This window comes from Rhizopus delemar, genomic scaffold, assembly GCF_000149305.1.
Source record: "Rhizopus delemar RA 99-880 supercont3.6 genomic scaffold, whole genome shotgun sequence".
Lineage (NCBI taxonomy): Eukaryota > Fungi > Mucoromycota > Mucoromycetes > Mucorales > Rhizopodaceae > Rhizopus > Rhizopus delemar.
Window position 1 is genome coordinate 735,992 of NW_027137832.1, and position 16,450 is coordinate 752,441.

The following is a 16,450-nucleotide window of genomic DNA, read 5'->3' on the forward strand; positions in this document are numbered from 1 at the left end:
TACATCATTTCCAAAAAATGAAATATATTCTACATTATTTCTACATAAAGCATATCAGGTATGCCCCTTTTCTTCTTTATACATGAATCGGCTGGAATAATGAGCCAATAGGATGTAATAGACATCACGTGTATGTGTAAATATTATATTTTGCACTAAAACTCCTTTTTTTTTGTTTTTCTCTCTCACTCTTTCTTACTCTCGTATCAACATAATGGGACAAACCCAAAGTAAACAAGAATCAAGTGGAAACGTAAAGGAAGAAGAAGTTTCAGAGCTGGTTCGATGTAGTTCTGATTTGTCAATCTCCGATAAAAGTTATGCCTCGATGAAAATAAAAAAGAAAAAGAACCATGAGAGTCATCGTGGTGTTTTTCACGGTGGAATTAAAAAGAAAAGGATGCACAAGTCAGACATGATTCGCAACCACAACTCAAGCAATGTGTGTAGTAGCAGTAGTAGTAGTATTATGAGCAACATGAGCAGCAGTAGTAGCAACAGTTTTTTTAATTCAGAACAGAATGACGAGCCATATTCTGTATGCTCAACTAGCTTGGAAGAAGTCCAGTTTGAAAAGCCAAAGAAAGCGATCAAAAAGATTGATTGGGAACGTAATCCTGATGCCTGGGCTTACCTCTATAGTTTTAATACAGCAACATGTAATCCAGAGCTTTTAAAGTATCGATACAATACAAATGAACGACCAGGCTATTTGATTGGAAGTGGCGGTGTTTGTGATATTAGGTAGGCAGCAAAGAAGTTGAATAGAAAATAATGATCTGTCTTTAGGATTAATGATAAAGATGTCCATGAACGACATTGCTTAATATATCCTGTAAGGAAAAAAAAATGAGGATACGTATTGCTGTATATGTTGTTGATTGTTACTAGGAAGTATATGTCGACTTTAATAACAACAGTAAGCTTCAAATCTGTCTAAGGGACATGAGAAGGTATGTGGCTTTCCTCTCCCCTTTTCAATGTTCGGAGCACGGTTGCATAATCTTTTTTAATAACAGACATGTCACTGTACCTATCCAAGTGAATGGAACGAATTTAAAAGCGGAGTATACAAGGGAACCTTACCCCTTGAATACCAATGATATTGTCAGACTGTCAAGTAATACTGCATTTCGAATCATTTTTGCTCCAAGCGAAATCAAAATAGCCACATTTGATGATGACTATAAGCTAGGGCCTATGATTGGCACAAGCTTATATTCAAAAATTTCAGTTGCCCACTTAAGAAAAAATAGAGAAGTTCAGCATGCTGTTAAGATGATTCGTAAAGATAGCTTTAAAAAGAGACCAGACATATTGAAGCAATTTATGCAAGAAGTTGCTATTTTAATGTCGCTTGAAAAGCATGTCAGTAATACAAACTAGGGTTTTTTTTCTATAGTCTAATACTTCTTGTATATATACAGCCTGGAATCGTTGGCATTATTAAAGTATATGACGAAGCAGAGAACTTTCATTTAGTTATGGAATAGTGAGTGTATATAGAGAGAGAATTGATGTGAGGAAAAAATAGATAATATCCCGTCCAGCTTACACAAACATAGTTTTCCTGAGGGTGATTTATATAGCTTTATAGTGAACATCAAACAACTCCCTGAAGAGCATACGCGTATCATCTTTATTCAGCTATTTTCTGCTGTTAACGTAACAAAAAAACACATGGTTTTGAAGACATTATTTTTACTGATGTCTGATATAGTTCTTACATCAAGCTGGTGTAGTTCATCGCGATATAAAGCCTGAAAACAGTAAAGAAAAACAATACTCGTATTCTTTTTCTAACAGCCTTTTTCTATAAAGTTTTAATGGTGAGTAAGGCTAAATTGCAAGTTAAGATATGCGATTTTGGACTAGCAACACTCCATCAAAACAAAAGAACTTTACTACATAGCTATTGTGGCTCTCCTAGTTATGGTAAGATGCAAAAAAAATGCTTGTTGGTATGCTCATCATTCTATAAAAGTCGCTCCAGAAATAATAAGTTTACATGGTGAAACTGAAAGCGGATACGGAAACTTGTGTGATCTGTGGAGTTTAGGTGTTGTTCTTTACGTCTGCTTATGTGGACATCCTCCATTCTATGGTAACAGCACTATTTTCCTATTAATGTGCAGCTAGTTTAAGCGTTTAAATAGGTGATGATTATGTCTCTATTGATGAAAGAATTTTATCAGGTTCTTTAGAACACTGTGAACAACTGCCCATCTGGAATTCATTGTCTTTGTCAGGTTTGTTCTTTGTTTCACAAAAAAAAAAGTAAATTTATTAAACTTGTATTCATTCATAGTCAGAAGTTTGATCAGAAGATTACTTAAAGTAAAGCCTGAAGAAAGGTTAACTGCAGCCGAGGCACTAGTAAGTTTTGTTATTTAAAGCCCATCATGATAACTAACGTGTTTCATAAAAGGATCATCCATGGATCATAGCTAATTCTGTAGATAATTAAATATCCTCCTCTCTCTTCCATCATTTGTTACTATTCCCTTTTCATGCTCAATTAAAGTTTTTTTTTTTTTTTTATTGTTACTAGGACAGCCAAATACTTGTTCTCGATGCTTTTCATTCGGCACAGTGTTACGTTCAAGTGTGCAGAGCTTTCAATAATCTCAAAGTTGGGCATCCAATATAGTAAACACAACATGTGTTTACTTTATACTTTTTATTATATTTTTTTTTTTCGTTTTTTTTTTTACAATTTCCGTACGACATAAAGGACTATTTTTTTTTTTTAAAAAAGCATGAGTTGAATGTTATACAGATCACTTCATTTAATTTACCAATTTTTTAATTTTTCCATACAAGATTGACCAAACTCATCATGTAAGCAAGGTAGTAGAACCGTATTTTTGGGTTCAGAATAACACAAAATACAAAGCAACGTATCATCCTCTTCTTCTTCTTCAATCATCTGCTGTTTTTCTTCCTTTTTGGACAGACTGCAGACTGGGTGTGTCTTGTTTGGTGGAGGATAAAACCAGGGATGTTCACCATAATTGATGACGATTTGCTGATGACTTGTTAAGCTGACAGCAGGAAACATATGTGTTGGTGATAGTTCAATAGAGAGGTCCAATTTCTTGCCATTTAAAAAGAAGGTGCAAATTCCCTTTTTGAGATTCAATAAACTGCCAACCACATCACCCGCCTGACAAGCAATGGGACTGTCCGGAAAGAGAGCCTTACCAGATGTCCACAAGACACCTCGATAAGAATCAAAGGCAAAACCATGCTGTAGATAGAAAAGGGATGAATGATATGAGTAAGAAGATTTATTGTAACATACCAAATTATCACCTACACCGTAAGCTTGTTCAGGTATGAACTGACAAGCGGGTGTAGCCCAGCCGATATGGACGACACCATCTGTTAATAACAAGACTTCATAATACCAAGCACCTGATAAGGTTGTAGTCATACTTGAAGAACAAATAGTTTGTAATAAGAAAGGATGGTCATTACGAATTTCATTCAATTTATTGTCGTGTTTTATCAATTTGGGATCCAAAGAACCATTCATTTTCTATAAAAAGATCAATTATTTTTTCTTTTAGGAAATTTTGGAAAGCTTACTTTTTCCGTAAAGACATGACCTAGAGACCACTGAATACAATATTTGATTTGACAAAGCTCACTCCATTGTTTTGTACAAGAAGGTTTTATGGTAAGACGTTTGCTAGGTTTTTTTTGATAAGAAAGTTTTTGGACGACAGTCATGTTGGCTTGTTGTTGCTGTTGTTGTTTCTTTTTCTTTTTTGCCATGAAAGATAAGAATGAGAACTTTACGAATTGGTGTCCAACACTTTTTGGTGAATTAGTTGGAGTGAAATGATGAGAAGTAAGAAAAGGTGAATTAGTTGATTGTAAGTCTTGATTGCACTCCAATAGAATACGATTAAATATAGGTTGTATACCACGCAACATGATATATTGTTTAATATTGCCTAAAGGGAATAACTTAGTTTAGAACCTAATAAATAACCAATTACCTGTCATGGCGAATGACTCGAGTGACAATAGAGCGTATAATTTTGCTGATCCATGATTGAATTGAATCGAATGTATTAAATGATCACAGACTTCATCTGACCACATTGCCTCGGTTAAATGACCAGGAAATCTTTTTGCAAGTAAAGACCAAAGAATATAGCCATTGACACATGCTTTCTTCAATATGATTTTTGATACCTCGCTTAATGTTGATCCATCTGGAAGGCCTGATTTATCCAACAAGTGCTTTAAGAATGCCATTGAAATGGAGCATTCATGGTTGAGTTCATCCAGAATGATTGTCATGAAAGCAATATATCCCACAGCTGAAATAATAAGTAAAATGATTTCTTATTGAAACTGATTACCTCTACTCATGATGATAAATACATTTTCTAATGAAAACATAAGAAGTTCTTTTCGAAAGAATTGCTCTCCTTTGGCCAAAGGTATCTTTTTTTGAAGAGGGAAAGGCGGGTCAAGGAAAATTTTTGGGGGCGCAAAGGCTTTATTTCCAAGGGTTTGGAAACCCGCCAAATCCGGCCTTGGAAGGTTTAAAACTTTCCAAGAAATTTTTGGGGGGAGTTGTTTAAAAAGCCCTTTTTTTTGGGTTTATTTTTTCAAAACCAAAAATGGGGGGAGCCAAAGGAGGAGGAGGAGGAAAGGGGAAGGAAATGGGGTGGTTGTTAAAAAAAATTCCGGTTTCAACTTTGGTTGAGGGTTTTTTTTTTTTTTTTTTTTTTTTTTTTTTTTTTTTTTTTTTATTCTAGCCAGTTAATTTCAACTATTTTATCATCCTTTCTTTTTTGCTGCTTATATTATAGGACTGGTCAATGCTTTATTTGTGAAACCTTGTCCAGGCACATGTTTTCTTCCTCTCTAATCACTTGTTATTTCTTCTTTTTTAAATAATGTCTCTAAACATATTCAACAAGGGTTAATCATCTATCAGTCTCATTACAGCCCATTCTTTTCTTTCTCATTTTCATATCAAAAGGTCTATTGAAAATAATAAATCTATTGTGTGTACTATCACTGTTGCTCTCTCTCTCTCTCTTTTCTTAAAAAAAAGTCTCCTATCAGATCTCTCTTTCTCCCTCCCTCCCTCTCTCTCTCTCTTTAGTACTTCTTAGAATTTCCATAAAAATAATGTCTTTCTTTTAGCACTAAAGATGATAGTAATAAGATAAGCTTGGGACGAATAAGATTATGTTACAGAACAAGAATGATGTACTCTGGTTTAGTCCTGATCACAACAAATGTCTCTTCTTACAATCAATAGATTTTTTAAAAATTAAATTTATTTTATACCTCACTCACTGCAGCTGTAGAATCAAAAGTAAAGCTGCGAATAATAAAAGATTTTATTTCAAAAGAGATCTTTTATAGACTATTCAGTAGTGAGCAGAGATGAGTGACATCTATCATTCCTCACTCGTTATGTTTTGAATGAAAGGTAAATGCAAATAGTATTTTGGATTGACTGATAAGCACATGTGTATTAAAGCCTATTGTACTGTAGAGGTACTCTTTCTAAATTCTCCGGCCTTTTTTCTTCTTATCTCCAAGAGATATATTTGTATGAAATCATGATTATATCAAATTTCTAATTTAACGGAGAAAAATAAAGAGAACAGAATCCTCTTGTTCCCAAATAATATTTATTATTAAAATAATGAGTTACTCTGTCCCCATGGTTGTGGTTGATGACCACTGAATGGGTTGTTCTGATTCATTTGAGTAGGTGATACCACAGGTATTGTATTATTACCGAGGGCAAAAGGATTATTTGATGTCGTTGCTTGCTGCTGCATAAAATGGTTGGATGACATCATTGATTGCGTTGGCATGTGATTGTTGCTATTTATCAGTGGCATTGTACTTGCCCTGAAGGGATTTGCATTATTTGCAGGAGGTGGTGATAGAGGCAGTGTACTCTGTCTGAAAGGATTATTACCAGTTGGTTGATGTAGTAAGGTCTGAGGAGGGGCTGTGATAGGTACAGGAGCGATAGGCGCAACTTGATTATAAAATATGTTTATTTTCTCATTCTCCAGACTTGCAAAGAAATCAATGAGTTCTTTAGGCTGTTGAGTATTATTTATAGGCGCTGCTGTTGTGGATTGTTGCTGCTTTTGTTGTATTTCTATATTAGGTGAGTATATATAATAAAAAGGAAAAGGAGACACATACGAGTATTTTGTTCCTTAATTTCATCGTCCAAATATTCTTGAAGTGCAGATGCTAACGATAATGGTGCCTAGTCCCCCCCAAAAAAAAGTTAATGTTGTGTTACAATCAATGTGTAATTGTTTTCTTTACATGTTTCACGGTTGGAATGGATATGTTTAATTCACGTTGAAGTCTCTTTGCTCTCTCTAAAAACGATATAGAATCTTCTGTTTGTTTAGCAAATCTTTTGTATATTTCTAAAGATGTTCTTGCATCAGGTTTGCTCATTGCAAAATAATGTTCTATTTCAAATAATGATTAAATAAGCTAGAATATAAATTCACTCTAAATTGTGTTACCTAAAATATTAACAATAGCTTCATTCAATACTTGAAATAAAACTAGTAAATCCTCCACTAATAATCGATAAGCGTATAAGCTAATATTGTTATCTACGTCATCCAATAAAAACTATACCACATTGATGAGTGATTATCAAGTAGACATAAGTTAACTCACATTGCATTTTAAAAGTGTACTAATCAACTTTTGAAGTACAACTGTCTCCTTTAATAATCCTTCTGAAACAGACAAGTGTCTTAATCTTCCTTCCTTTTTACCCATCGTATCCTTTACATAATCAATATTAGATTGACGATAAGCAACTACTTTTTGTTGTAAATAAGCTGTATATGAATAGATATTTTGAATATGCACTACTCCTATTGAATACATGAGTTATTGATATTATTACTACAGGCTAATTGATATTCACCAGAAGATTTCTCTCTTAATTTTGTAGTATCCAATGCAGAAGGCTTTGTTTCAATATAAGCAATTGTTCTATCACCATCGCCATTTCTCATTAAACTGTGAATGATGATCAACACTTTAAATATAATCTAACAAACAATGAGTCTAGTTTTCTTTCTTTCCTTATAAACTTTACTATCCAAGAATTCTCTCGTAATCTTTTTTCCAACAAGTCAACAATGTATACAGCATTTCCAGGATTCTCAAAAGTTAAACTTATTAGAGCTAGAAATTAAAAAACGTTAAAAAAAAAGAAATGAAGGCTTTTTAAACATTTCTAAACACTTTATTTACTCGATAAATGTTTTTGTTTAGGTGGATTGTAATCTAATCGAGTTGCTTTTCTAACTGCTGTTTCCATTTTTTTAGAGAGAAAAAAAAAAAAAAAAAAAGTGATAAAAAAACGCAATGTGATATTTTCCTCATTTAGCGAGTTTTCTCGAGAAAAAAGTGACGTGCTCCATCTCTTTCTCTTTCTCTCTCTCCTCTTAGATTATCACTTATATCCACTCGTAGAAAAAAGAATATTGTTTATTGTTATGCTGAAATGATATCTTCATATTCATTTTTTATATTTTCGTTATGCCAAAATGAATTATTGCTGTTATTAGAAGGTTTAAAATGAGTTTGTTGTAATTCAAATAAGCGTTGTGTTTTATGCTGTGTTGATGATGACTGATGACGATGTGGGGACGTGCCCAGCATTCGTCCCTTCTCCACTCGCATTTCCAGACACTTGATTTTTTCTCTTAGGCTTCTATTTCGATTTTCAAGATGTTTGATATAATCTACTGCTTTAAACAGAATCGTGCTTTTCGAATTATTCAGGTTTTTTAAGGCAGGCACAATCTCTGTCAGATCTTTAAAGCCTGATCGAATCATGCCTCGTCTCTTTTGCTCTGATGCGATATGGTTGTTTCTCTTTTCTTCTTCTGTCAATAACTCCTTGTTGGACTTTCCTCTTCTTACAGCTCCTCCACCTCCAATTTTATTTGTAGTTTCTTCATGCATAGGATTGGTATCTGTTTGTTTGATATGATGAAAAGTTGTAGTGTCATCTTTGATTTGATGTTGAATGTAAATGGTATCGTTTTTGAATGATTTCTTTTTAGGTAGCTTGTTGGGTGGGTAAGTTTGTTCGTACAAGGAAAAAGTGTGAGGATCAATTTGCATATTTGGGTCAAGATAAAACTGATCTAAGAATTGACTAAAAGCTTTTTGATCTTGCTCATTCAATACACTTGTATTATTTTGTGTTGAATAAGGCAGTAATGGTGGTATATATTCTATAGATGTAGGTGGTATATCAAGTTGAAAGGGCATGGCGAAACCAGGATCAAGTCCTAAACTAAACTGAAAATCTATGGTTTTTTGTTTAGCTTTTGGTGATTTTTTTTATTAGTGTTACCCTCAAAAGCTACTGGTTCTTTTAGTGGTTCATCAAGCACTTCATTATTATCCCACTCATTATTGTTATACATTTTATACAAAAACAGAGAGAGAGAGAGTGAGAGGGTAAGAGAAAAAATGGGAAAAATCAAGTTTATAATTTAAACTCAACAAGTATATACTTTTGTATCCAATAACATTCCAATGTACCTTTGTGTTTATGCACAAATGCAAGTTTTAAAGTTGTTTATATAGCAAAAACATCGCTTTAATTCAAGAATCATGTATGATTTTGAATTATTAGCGAGAAAGAAAGTGCCTTGTTAATAAAATTGAATACAAGCACAGTCATGTCAATCGGATTAATAATTAAAAAGACAGCATGAATATGCTAAATAACTTTTTGTTGATAAGCTTTTATCGCAAATATCTAAACATTCGTGACAATTCTTAGGAAAAAATAGTATTTATTTTCAACTAAGATATACAAACTTATTGAGTTTATTTACTGTAAAATAAAATTTCCGGATGGTATTCATTGGGATCAAAATGTTCATATTTTGAATTTAGTAATAGCTTTTCAATTACATTTTCAACATTAACACAGGACAATAGCATCAATTTCTTGAGCTCATCACTATCATAAAGAACTATCTTTTGCATGCAGAAGCTACAAAGCTTACTGGTAGGGGTTATAGTTATTTATTAAAAGTACGATTAAACACATTTTTACAAGGCACCAGTTATATTTCCTATTACTTACCATCAAATATAGTATCCTATCCATTTTGCTTATATACCCTTCCAATTTCCTTTCATTTATCTAATGCTTCCATCTTCTTTACAAATCTTCATAGTAAAAGCTTATATTTCATCTACAAGATCACATTGATTTCTTTAAAAAAATTTCATTTGACTAAAGACGCGGCAGTCTCTAAAGTAACAACGCTATTGTATAAAAGACTCATTGTAAACACATGCTGTCTTTATATTTGGCATTTATTTTCTTTTGCGAATTGTAATAAAAATGGAAGCAATCTTTTCTTTTCAGTCATTGAATTCTCATTCTGTGAAATGGCAACAAAGAAAACATTTTTTATTTGATCATGACTTAATTCTGTTGTGTATGCTCTTTAAATGCTCTGGTTGATGATCTCCATCATTTCGTGCTTCTGTGATCATAAAGACTCTAGGATTTGCAAGACGACCCTTCTTGACGCTGTCTTTCCATTAATAAATTTAAAGGATAAAACTTGCTCCTTTGTCTGCAGTATCTTTCAGTAGTGTGCTTGAATCGTATAATCCTAAGAACATGTTTTGCTCATATGCAATATTATAACTTACGCGTTTGACAACAAAGAATACAGGATCGAATTGGCTTTTGAGTTCTTTGATGCCTTCAGGTTTTCTATCATGCTTGGCTACAGATAAAAGTAGAAAAAAAGATGATACTATACATTACAGTTAATTTCATAAATGACTCTTTGTACTTTTGAAAAATTCTAGCACTGCTCATAGCCTGCTTCAAAACATGCTTGATGGTATCCAGATGGAAGTCCTATTCAATAATACCACCTCCACTCGTTTCTTGCCGGTCACTGGATCCTTCAAGAATTTTTTATCTCTCCATTTCTTTATTCCATCTACATTAATGATTTGCCTCATCTACTTCGCCCATAACCACTATCTAAAAATATCTCTCCAATACAAATAATATCTCTTCTGACATGTCTTCACTATGCTAATGATGTTGCTCTTATAGCAGACAAAAACCAAATCGATCAGCCTACTAAAAGCTTGTGAAGATCACGGTTACCAATTAGGATACAGATGGAATCCAAAAAAGTGGGTCATACCAGATCCAACCCTACAGCCCATCCCTTACATACTTTATGATGAAACAATCCTCTTACAATCATTCTTCTCTTATCTTGGAATCCCTTTCTGTCCTAGTGGTTACACCAACGGCTTAGAACTGCCTAATGCAAATATCATAAAGGCCCTTTCCACTTTGAATCAACTCCCATCCATCGGTTTACACTCAAAAGGTTTTGTTCCTCTTCTCTTTGCTTGTTTTTATTCCAAGACAGTTCGCGCTCAACTAGAGTATGGTCTGGCCATTACAAAGATCACTTCTTTCCTCACTACATACATCGAAGATGCGCAAAACACATGTTTACGCCGAACCTTCGGAAGCTCGTCTCAATTCTCTACCAAGGTGATGCTCCATATGGCAAAGCTACTTGAAGCCGTATCTGACGCATCGCCCTTTCTTTTAAATATAGTGCCTACTCGAAAATCACACCCCCTTCAAGCTATCCTCCCTTGGATTCTTTGATAGCCTACCATCTATACTATTCTTTTTGAACTGGACTATCTCCAACATACAAAAGTTCCGCCTGTAACGCCAATTCAACTAGGGCAAAGTCTCCTCGATTGGTTTCCCTCCTCTTCACGCTAGTGTTTCTATCACTTGTACTCATCATCCTTCCCTCCCTATCATTTTTATCCTTGATACCATAAAGGGGATCTTTAGCTTTCATTTCTTCTTCTGATCTGCCTCGGGCGAAAGCGATGTGTAATTGGATATCATGCGTCTGATTGAGGTTTAAATTATTTATAAATAAGAGTTTTGTTTAAACGTACCATTTGGGAATATATTTAGTAATCTAGCAATTTGAGATGATCTCACATATAGTGTTAATATAAAGACTAAATAGTCATGTTTATGTTTTTATGTTATCTTTCTTTATTTACTACTGCTTTTCTATGATCCATATCTTCATTCACGTCTTCTTTGTTCTGATTGTATATCGGCTACTGTAGATACCATCAAGTGTTGCCGATAGTTATACGAGTATGGTTTATTTATTATCTGGGGATATGTTTCCTGAGTATAATTTTTACAGCTGTCTAACAAATCGTTTAAAAAGTACATTAGACACGAAAAAAATATAATTTCTCTCCATTTTTAACATTATTCATGAAAAGAGAAATATATAAAGGAAGCAGACTAAAGGCCTGTTGAAATTTTAGCAGAGATACTAGAAGCAAGAGTAAATAGGAGTTCTTTTTTATGCATTCATCTAGTGAACTTAGTTGATGGTTCTTTAGTTCATTTTAGACGGTTCTTTAATAATTTCTTTACTTGTAAGATTCCGGTGTTAACTAAGCCCTGTTAAATAAGGAAATTTTGTGTTATCTTTTTCTCTCCAAATGATCATTACTGATGAGTTTCTTGGTCTTTTTTATGTATTTCTATGGCCACGTTATTTTCAAGCAGCGGAAATTTGACATACGTTTCAACAAGTTACACGCATAAGATGACCAAATCTCTCACAGCAGATGAAGAATGGAGAGGGGGAACGTGGGGAACCTGACAAGATACTTGGCACTAACGCATTCTCTTTGTGTTTGGGTTCCATTTTACTTATTAGGTCTATTTATAGTATAATCTGTTCGCTTTATCCTGGCTAGGTCCTATCCTATTTTTTTTTTTTTTTTCTAAATTTTTAAGCCTTCTTTATCTTGAAGAAGAAGAAGCAACTCGTTCTTATGTAAGTGGGACAGTATATCTTTGATTCTTATTTTATATGCCCTGGATGCTATCGTAGAGTTTGAATTTCTTTCTTGTTACCTCAATTTAAATAAAGTTGAACCAAAAAAAGTTGTCGTGAGTCACAAGTCTCTCCCTTTTCTCACTACAACAAAAGATCACCAAAGACTCTTTATGTGAACCGTTTTATTATCAATCGAGTAAAACATTTGAAAAAAAAAAAAAAAGTCTTTCTTGTCTATTCAGTTATCATCATAATGCAAGTTGTTTTAAGCTTATACTCTTTGCAAACTTTCTAAGAATATCTGTTAAATTAAAAGAGAAGCTGGGCATCAATCAACATAATCACGCTAAATGCGTACATGTATTTTTTAATGTAATATACTTCAAGCATGGAATTACAAGATATTCAAGTTACACTTGAGTTTAGAGTGATAATATCATGAAACTTTCAACCATTTGGAAATAAAATGAAGTCTAGGTAGAAAGCAATGTCCTTTCTTTTATTTTGTAAAGACGAATTTTGTGAACTATGCTCAGGTTTTTTAAGAAAAAAAGTATATAACAAATATATAAGAAAACTAGATGATATTAAGCTATTCTTTTCTACAAGTATGAATCATTTGTGATAAAAGATCTTCATTCTAAAGTATATCGATCCGCTTTTTATATTTAGGATTCTTTGTGTCCAAATTTGTTTCACTTTTCAACCTTATTGTCTAAATAAAACTTTTGTATACTTTTCTCTCTGAAATTCAAAGTTGCAGAAAAGCTTTAATAGACAATGTAGATGCAGAGCGGTTATCATTTAGACATTAAAAAATATTGCGGCAGTTTAAACGCAGATTTAATAGGAAGCAGTGCACGAGAATTGATCTGAAAGAGAGAGTGACACGACGGAGTTGCAAATATATAAAAGAGATCTTGCCTCTCCTGTGTACTGTATTAAAGTGGGGCATGAAGCGAAAAGGGAGATCATTTGGCAAGCAGTCCAAAACACGAGTAGTTGATTAGAATAGTGTTACAAGTGTACGAGCTTAAAAATTGAAACATTACATTCATTAGAGTAATTACTTGAATTGTACCTCAAACAGCTTGTCAAAGCGTTTTGTAAAAAAAAAAAAAAAAATAAGGTTAAACACTTGTGCACACTATTCATTTTTCTGCAAGATTCCCAAATCAATAAAAAAAAAGTATAGACAAACCATATTTTTTTCCCATAAAGATTCCAAGGAGATTTGATTTGCGCATAAATATTTGAACAGAGATTTAAACATCACTAATCAAAGAACCTGAATTCGGATATCTTAAGCAGCACACGTGATCTAGACAATGTCAAGTATAAATATACCGAGGGCCTGGATTAAAAAAAGGTGAGCTATTCCCCCCTTTTACTCTTTTTATTCCATGTCCAATTCTATATCTGATCCCTTCCGCCATCGTGTGGCTGAACCATTCGAATTAACCGAATGCCAAAAGGAAACTCTTGTTTCTATCCTTGATGTGTTTGTTGCTCATCTTCCTAAAGAACAAGAGGATGCCCTTGTGGAGAAATTGAAAGAAACACATACAGAAGAAGAAGTACGCGAATTTTGTCAAATCTCCAGTTCATCTTTAAACTCTATCGAAGCAACATGTACCTTTATCAACCATGTTATTTTGCCACCAAAGCGTACTGAACTCTTGAAATTCCTGTCCCTCTTGTCAACCCGCCCTGGTACCTTTCTTTTAACAAAGCACTTTAACGAATTCAAGAATTTGTCTTGGGCCGAAAGAGAAAAGATCATTTTAAATTGGAAAGATTCCTATTTACCAAAGTTTAGAGGAGTTTATAAAACATTTCAAGCTCTTGCCTGTCATCCTGCCTATAGAAGCCATTCGGATGTGTTTGCAAAAGGAATGCATTATGATTTAAAGAAGGAGGATGGTTATGTGAGCTTCCCAGAGAGATTGCCCATGATGAAATTGGATGAAGTACAAGATGATATGCATTTTGATGCAATTGTTGTTGGTAGCGGAGCAGGAGGAGGTAGGACAATGATAAACTTTAAAAGAAAGTTTTGGAGCTAAAACCCTTAAAAAGGTGTGGTTGCAAGTCAGCTAGCACAAGCTGGAAAATCTGTGTTGGTTATCGAGAAAGGAAAATACTATAGTGAAGAAGAATTTATAAACAATGAACTTGATGGATTTACCAACTTGTATGAACAGGGTGGTTTCTCTCCTACGCTGAGTGGTTCTGTATCTATCTTGACTGGTAGTGTATTTGGAGGAGGAACGACTGTAAATTGGTCTGCGAGTCTCAAGGTACACCGAAGCACATGCGATTTTTAGTTTATAGTTACTTACACCTCTTTAGCTTCAGCATTTTGCTCGCGAAGAGTGGGCAAAGCAAGGTTTAACTCATTTTATATCACCCAAGGTTCGACTTCAATATTCATTCTGTTGAATACATATTTAACAGCTTTTATTTTAGTTTACAGAAGATCTTGATAAAGTGTTTGAACGCATTGGCGCAACCACTTCAGGTATCAAGCACAACGGACCAAATCAAGTACTAGTAGATGGTTGCAAGTAAGTCTCTTTCATCATCTGTCTTTTTCCTCTGTTTTTAACATTTTTTAAGGGTGCTTGGTTATCCTGTAGCTGATGTACCACAAAACACAGGAGGTAAAGCCCATGAATGTCATTTCTGCTTCTGTGGTTGTCGTGCTGGTGTCAAGAATGGTTCAATGAACTCCTGGCTTCGCGATGCATATGACCACCACGCTAAATTCTTGGATAAGACAAAGGTGAAGAGAGTTCTTATGGAGGATGGCAAAGCAGTCGGCATTGAATGTCTTGTACATTATGAAAAAACAGTTCGTATCAAGGCCGATCAAGTCATTATCTCCGGTGGCACCTTCCAATCACCTGGTGTCCTTTTACGCAGTGGTTTGAAGAATAAAAATATCGGACGAAACCTTCATGTTCATCCTGTAGCAGCAGCCTTTGGTTACTTTGATCGTAAGATCAGGCCATTTGAAGGTTCTATCATGACAGCAATCAGTAGTGTAGTTGAAAATACAGAAAATGATGGCTATGGAGCCAAAATCTATGTACCTTCTCTTCATCCTGGTGCATTCTCAACCGTTGTTCCTTGGCGTGGTGCTGCTGCTCATAAAGAAGCCATGTTGCGCTACGATCAATGTGCTCCTGTTATCATCATCGCTCGTGACAAAGATTCCCAAGGATCCGTGACGTATGATAAAGACGAAAACGTGATTGTGGACTACACTTTATCAAACAGAGACCGCCGATCACTTCATGAAGGTATTGTTCGATCTATTGATATTTTGGTTGCTGCTGGGGCTCGGGAAGTCCAAACAAGTCAGTTTGGAGTGGAACCATTTAAGTTTGAAACCAGTGAAGAATCAAGGATAGATAACCCTCGATACATAGCATGGAAATCTACGGTGATTAAATATGGATTCCCTGATGAAGGATCAGGTGTATACTCGGCTCATCAAATGGGAACAAAGTAAGAAGGAGATTGTTGTAATTGAAAATGTACTAATTTCATAAATATAGTCGTATGGGCATTTCACCTAGGACATCGGTTGTGAAACCTACTGGTGAAACTTGGGAAGTCAAAAATTTGTATGTTGCTGATGCGTCTGTCTTCCCTACTGCTTCTGGTGTTAATCCCATGGTGACAACTGAAGCTGTTGCATTGCATATTGCTGATTGTATTATTAAAGATTCCACAAAGTCAAAATTTTAAGAATAAAATTTATAATTAATTTTCGTCATAATGTAATTTTAAACGTACTTGTCAATGGTTCTCTTAAACTTTTATGTCTTTCTCATATCATCCCAACGACAGTTTCTGCTTGGAAGGTAATTTTTTTAGTTCTAAGCAAAGCAAGAAATCCTTTTTTCTTTTTGTAAATGAATAGTCTATTTTTATTTATATAGTATAAAAGGAGTCATATATATGAGAGAGGCGTGAACCAAAAGGAACGAAGTATAATCGATTGAACAAGTTAGTTAAGGCCAAGTCTGTCTTTTTTGAGAATGGTAAACTGCCACATAACACTGATAACCAACTTCCTGTCTACAAAATGAAATCCGTCATCAATAAATCTCCAATGAGCGCACCAAATAAACGAAAGACCACAGCAGCTGGGGGTCCAGAGATCAGTGCTGTCGATAAAAGAAAGCCATTGATAAGATTAACCCAAAATAAGGTTAGATTTTAAAGAAACCCCTTGACTTGATGTATATGAATAGATACCAAGGCACAGCTGCTTCTAGGTAGACAACATATTCAGTAGTATTGTTATCTTTTAAAATTGGCCAAATCAATAGTATTGTTGGTAAAGGCTAAGGAATCCTTGATAGGATCCATTGAATAATCAGTCGTGAGCATGTAGGTTACTGGGAAATTTGTACCTATAATAAATGTCGAATTACTATAATGTACAGGATATCCTTTTCAATATTCATAATGTAATTGATAGCACCAAGGCTTAC

The 16,450-nt window shown here is 34.3% G+C and overlaps 6 protein-coding genes across 6 annotated transcripts; 2 read left to right on the forward strand and 4 right to left on the reverse strand.

Annotated features, from left to right (window-relative positions):
* Window positions 1-214: 214 nt before the first annotated feature.
* Window positions 215-2,467, forward strand: RO3G_08266 (uncharacterized protein; the record flags this gene model as incomplete). The annotated part of the gene is made up of 12 exons (XM_067662856.1): window positions 215-744; window positions 790-835; window positions 892-953; window positions 1,020-1,368; window positions 1,428-1,492; window positions 1,566-1,665; window positions 1,721-1,769; window positions 1,807-1,935; window positions 1,985-2,104; window positions 2,157-2,249; window positions 2,309-2,376; window positions 2,429-2,467. The coding sequence occupies 12 exons, from the start codon at window positions 215-217 to the stop codon at window positions 2,465-2,467; spliced, it is 1,650 nt and encodes a 549-aa protein (XP_067518957.1).
* A 327-nt stretch (window positions 2,468-2,794) lies between these two features.
* Window positions 2,795-4,386, reverse strand: RO3G_08267 (uncharacterized protein; the record flags this gene model as incomplete). Its single annotated transcript, XM_067662857.1, has 5 exons — window positions 2,795-3,250; window positions 3,305-3,541; window positions 3,592-3,962; window positions 4,008-4,334; window positions 4,377-4,386. The coding sequence occupies 5 exons, from the start codon at window positions 4,384-4,386 to the stop codon at window positions 2,795-2,797; spliced, it is 1,401 nt and encodes a 466-aa protein (XP_067518958.1).
* A 1,289-nt stretch (window positions 4,387-5,675) lies between these two features.
* Window positions 5,676-7,354, reverse strand: RO3G_08268 (uncharacterized protein; the record flags this gene model as incomplete). The annotated part of the gene is made up of 8 exons (XM_067662858.1): window positions 5,676-6,154; window positions 6,202-6,268; window positions 6,331-6,482; window positions 6,540-6,651; window positions 6,700-6,866; window positions 6,935-7,082; window positions 7,130-7,218; window positions 7,288-7,354. 8 exons carry the CDS (start codon window positions 7,352-7,354, stop codon window positions 5,676-5,678), a joined length of 1,281 nt encoding a protein of 426 aa, XP_067518959.1.
* Window positions 7,355-7,530: 176 nt separating this feature from the next.
* Window positions 7,531-8,166, reverse strand: RO3G_08269 (uncharacterized protein; the record flags this gene model as incomplete). Its single annotated transcript, XM_067662859.1, has 1 exon — window positions 7,531-8,166. The coding sequence occupies one exon, from the start codon at window positions 8,164-8,166 to the stop codon at window positions 7,531-7,533; it is 636 nt and encodes a 211-aa protein (XP_067518960.1).
* Window positions 8,167-9,571: 1,405 nt separating this feature from the next.
* Window positions 9,572-10,301, reverse strand: RO3G_08270 (uncharacterized protein; the record flags this gene model as incomplete). Its single annotated transcript, XM_067662860.1, has 3 exons — window positions 9,572-9,670; window positions 9,727-9,803; window positions 10,268-10,301. 3 exons carry the CDS (start codon window positions 10,299-10,301, stop codon window positions 9,572-9,574), a joined length of 210 nt encoding a protein of 69 aa, XP_067518961.1.
* A 3,044-nt stretch (window positions 10,302-13,345) lies between these two features.
* Window positions 13,346-15,698, forward strand: RO3G_08271 (uncharacterized protein; the record flags this gene model as incomplete). Its single annotated transcript, XM_067662861.1, has 5 exons — window positions 13,346-13,967; window positions 14,022-14,218; window positions 14,412-14,509; window positions 14,562-15,455; window positions 15,506-15,698. 5 exons carry the CDS (start codon window positions 13,346-13,348, stop codon window positions 15,696-15,698), a joined length of 2,004 nt encoding a protein of 667 aa, XP_067518962.1.
* Between the last annotated feature and the right edge of the window lie 752 nt (window positions 15,699-16,450).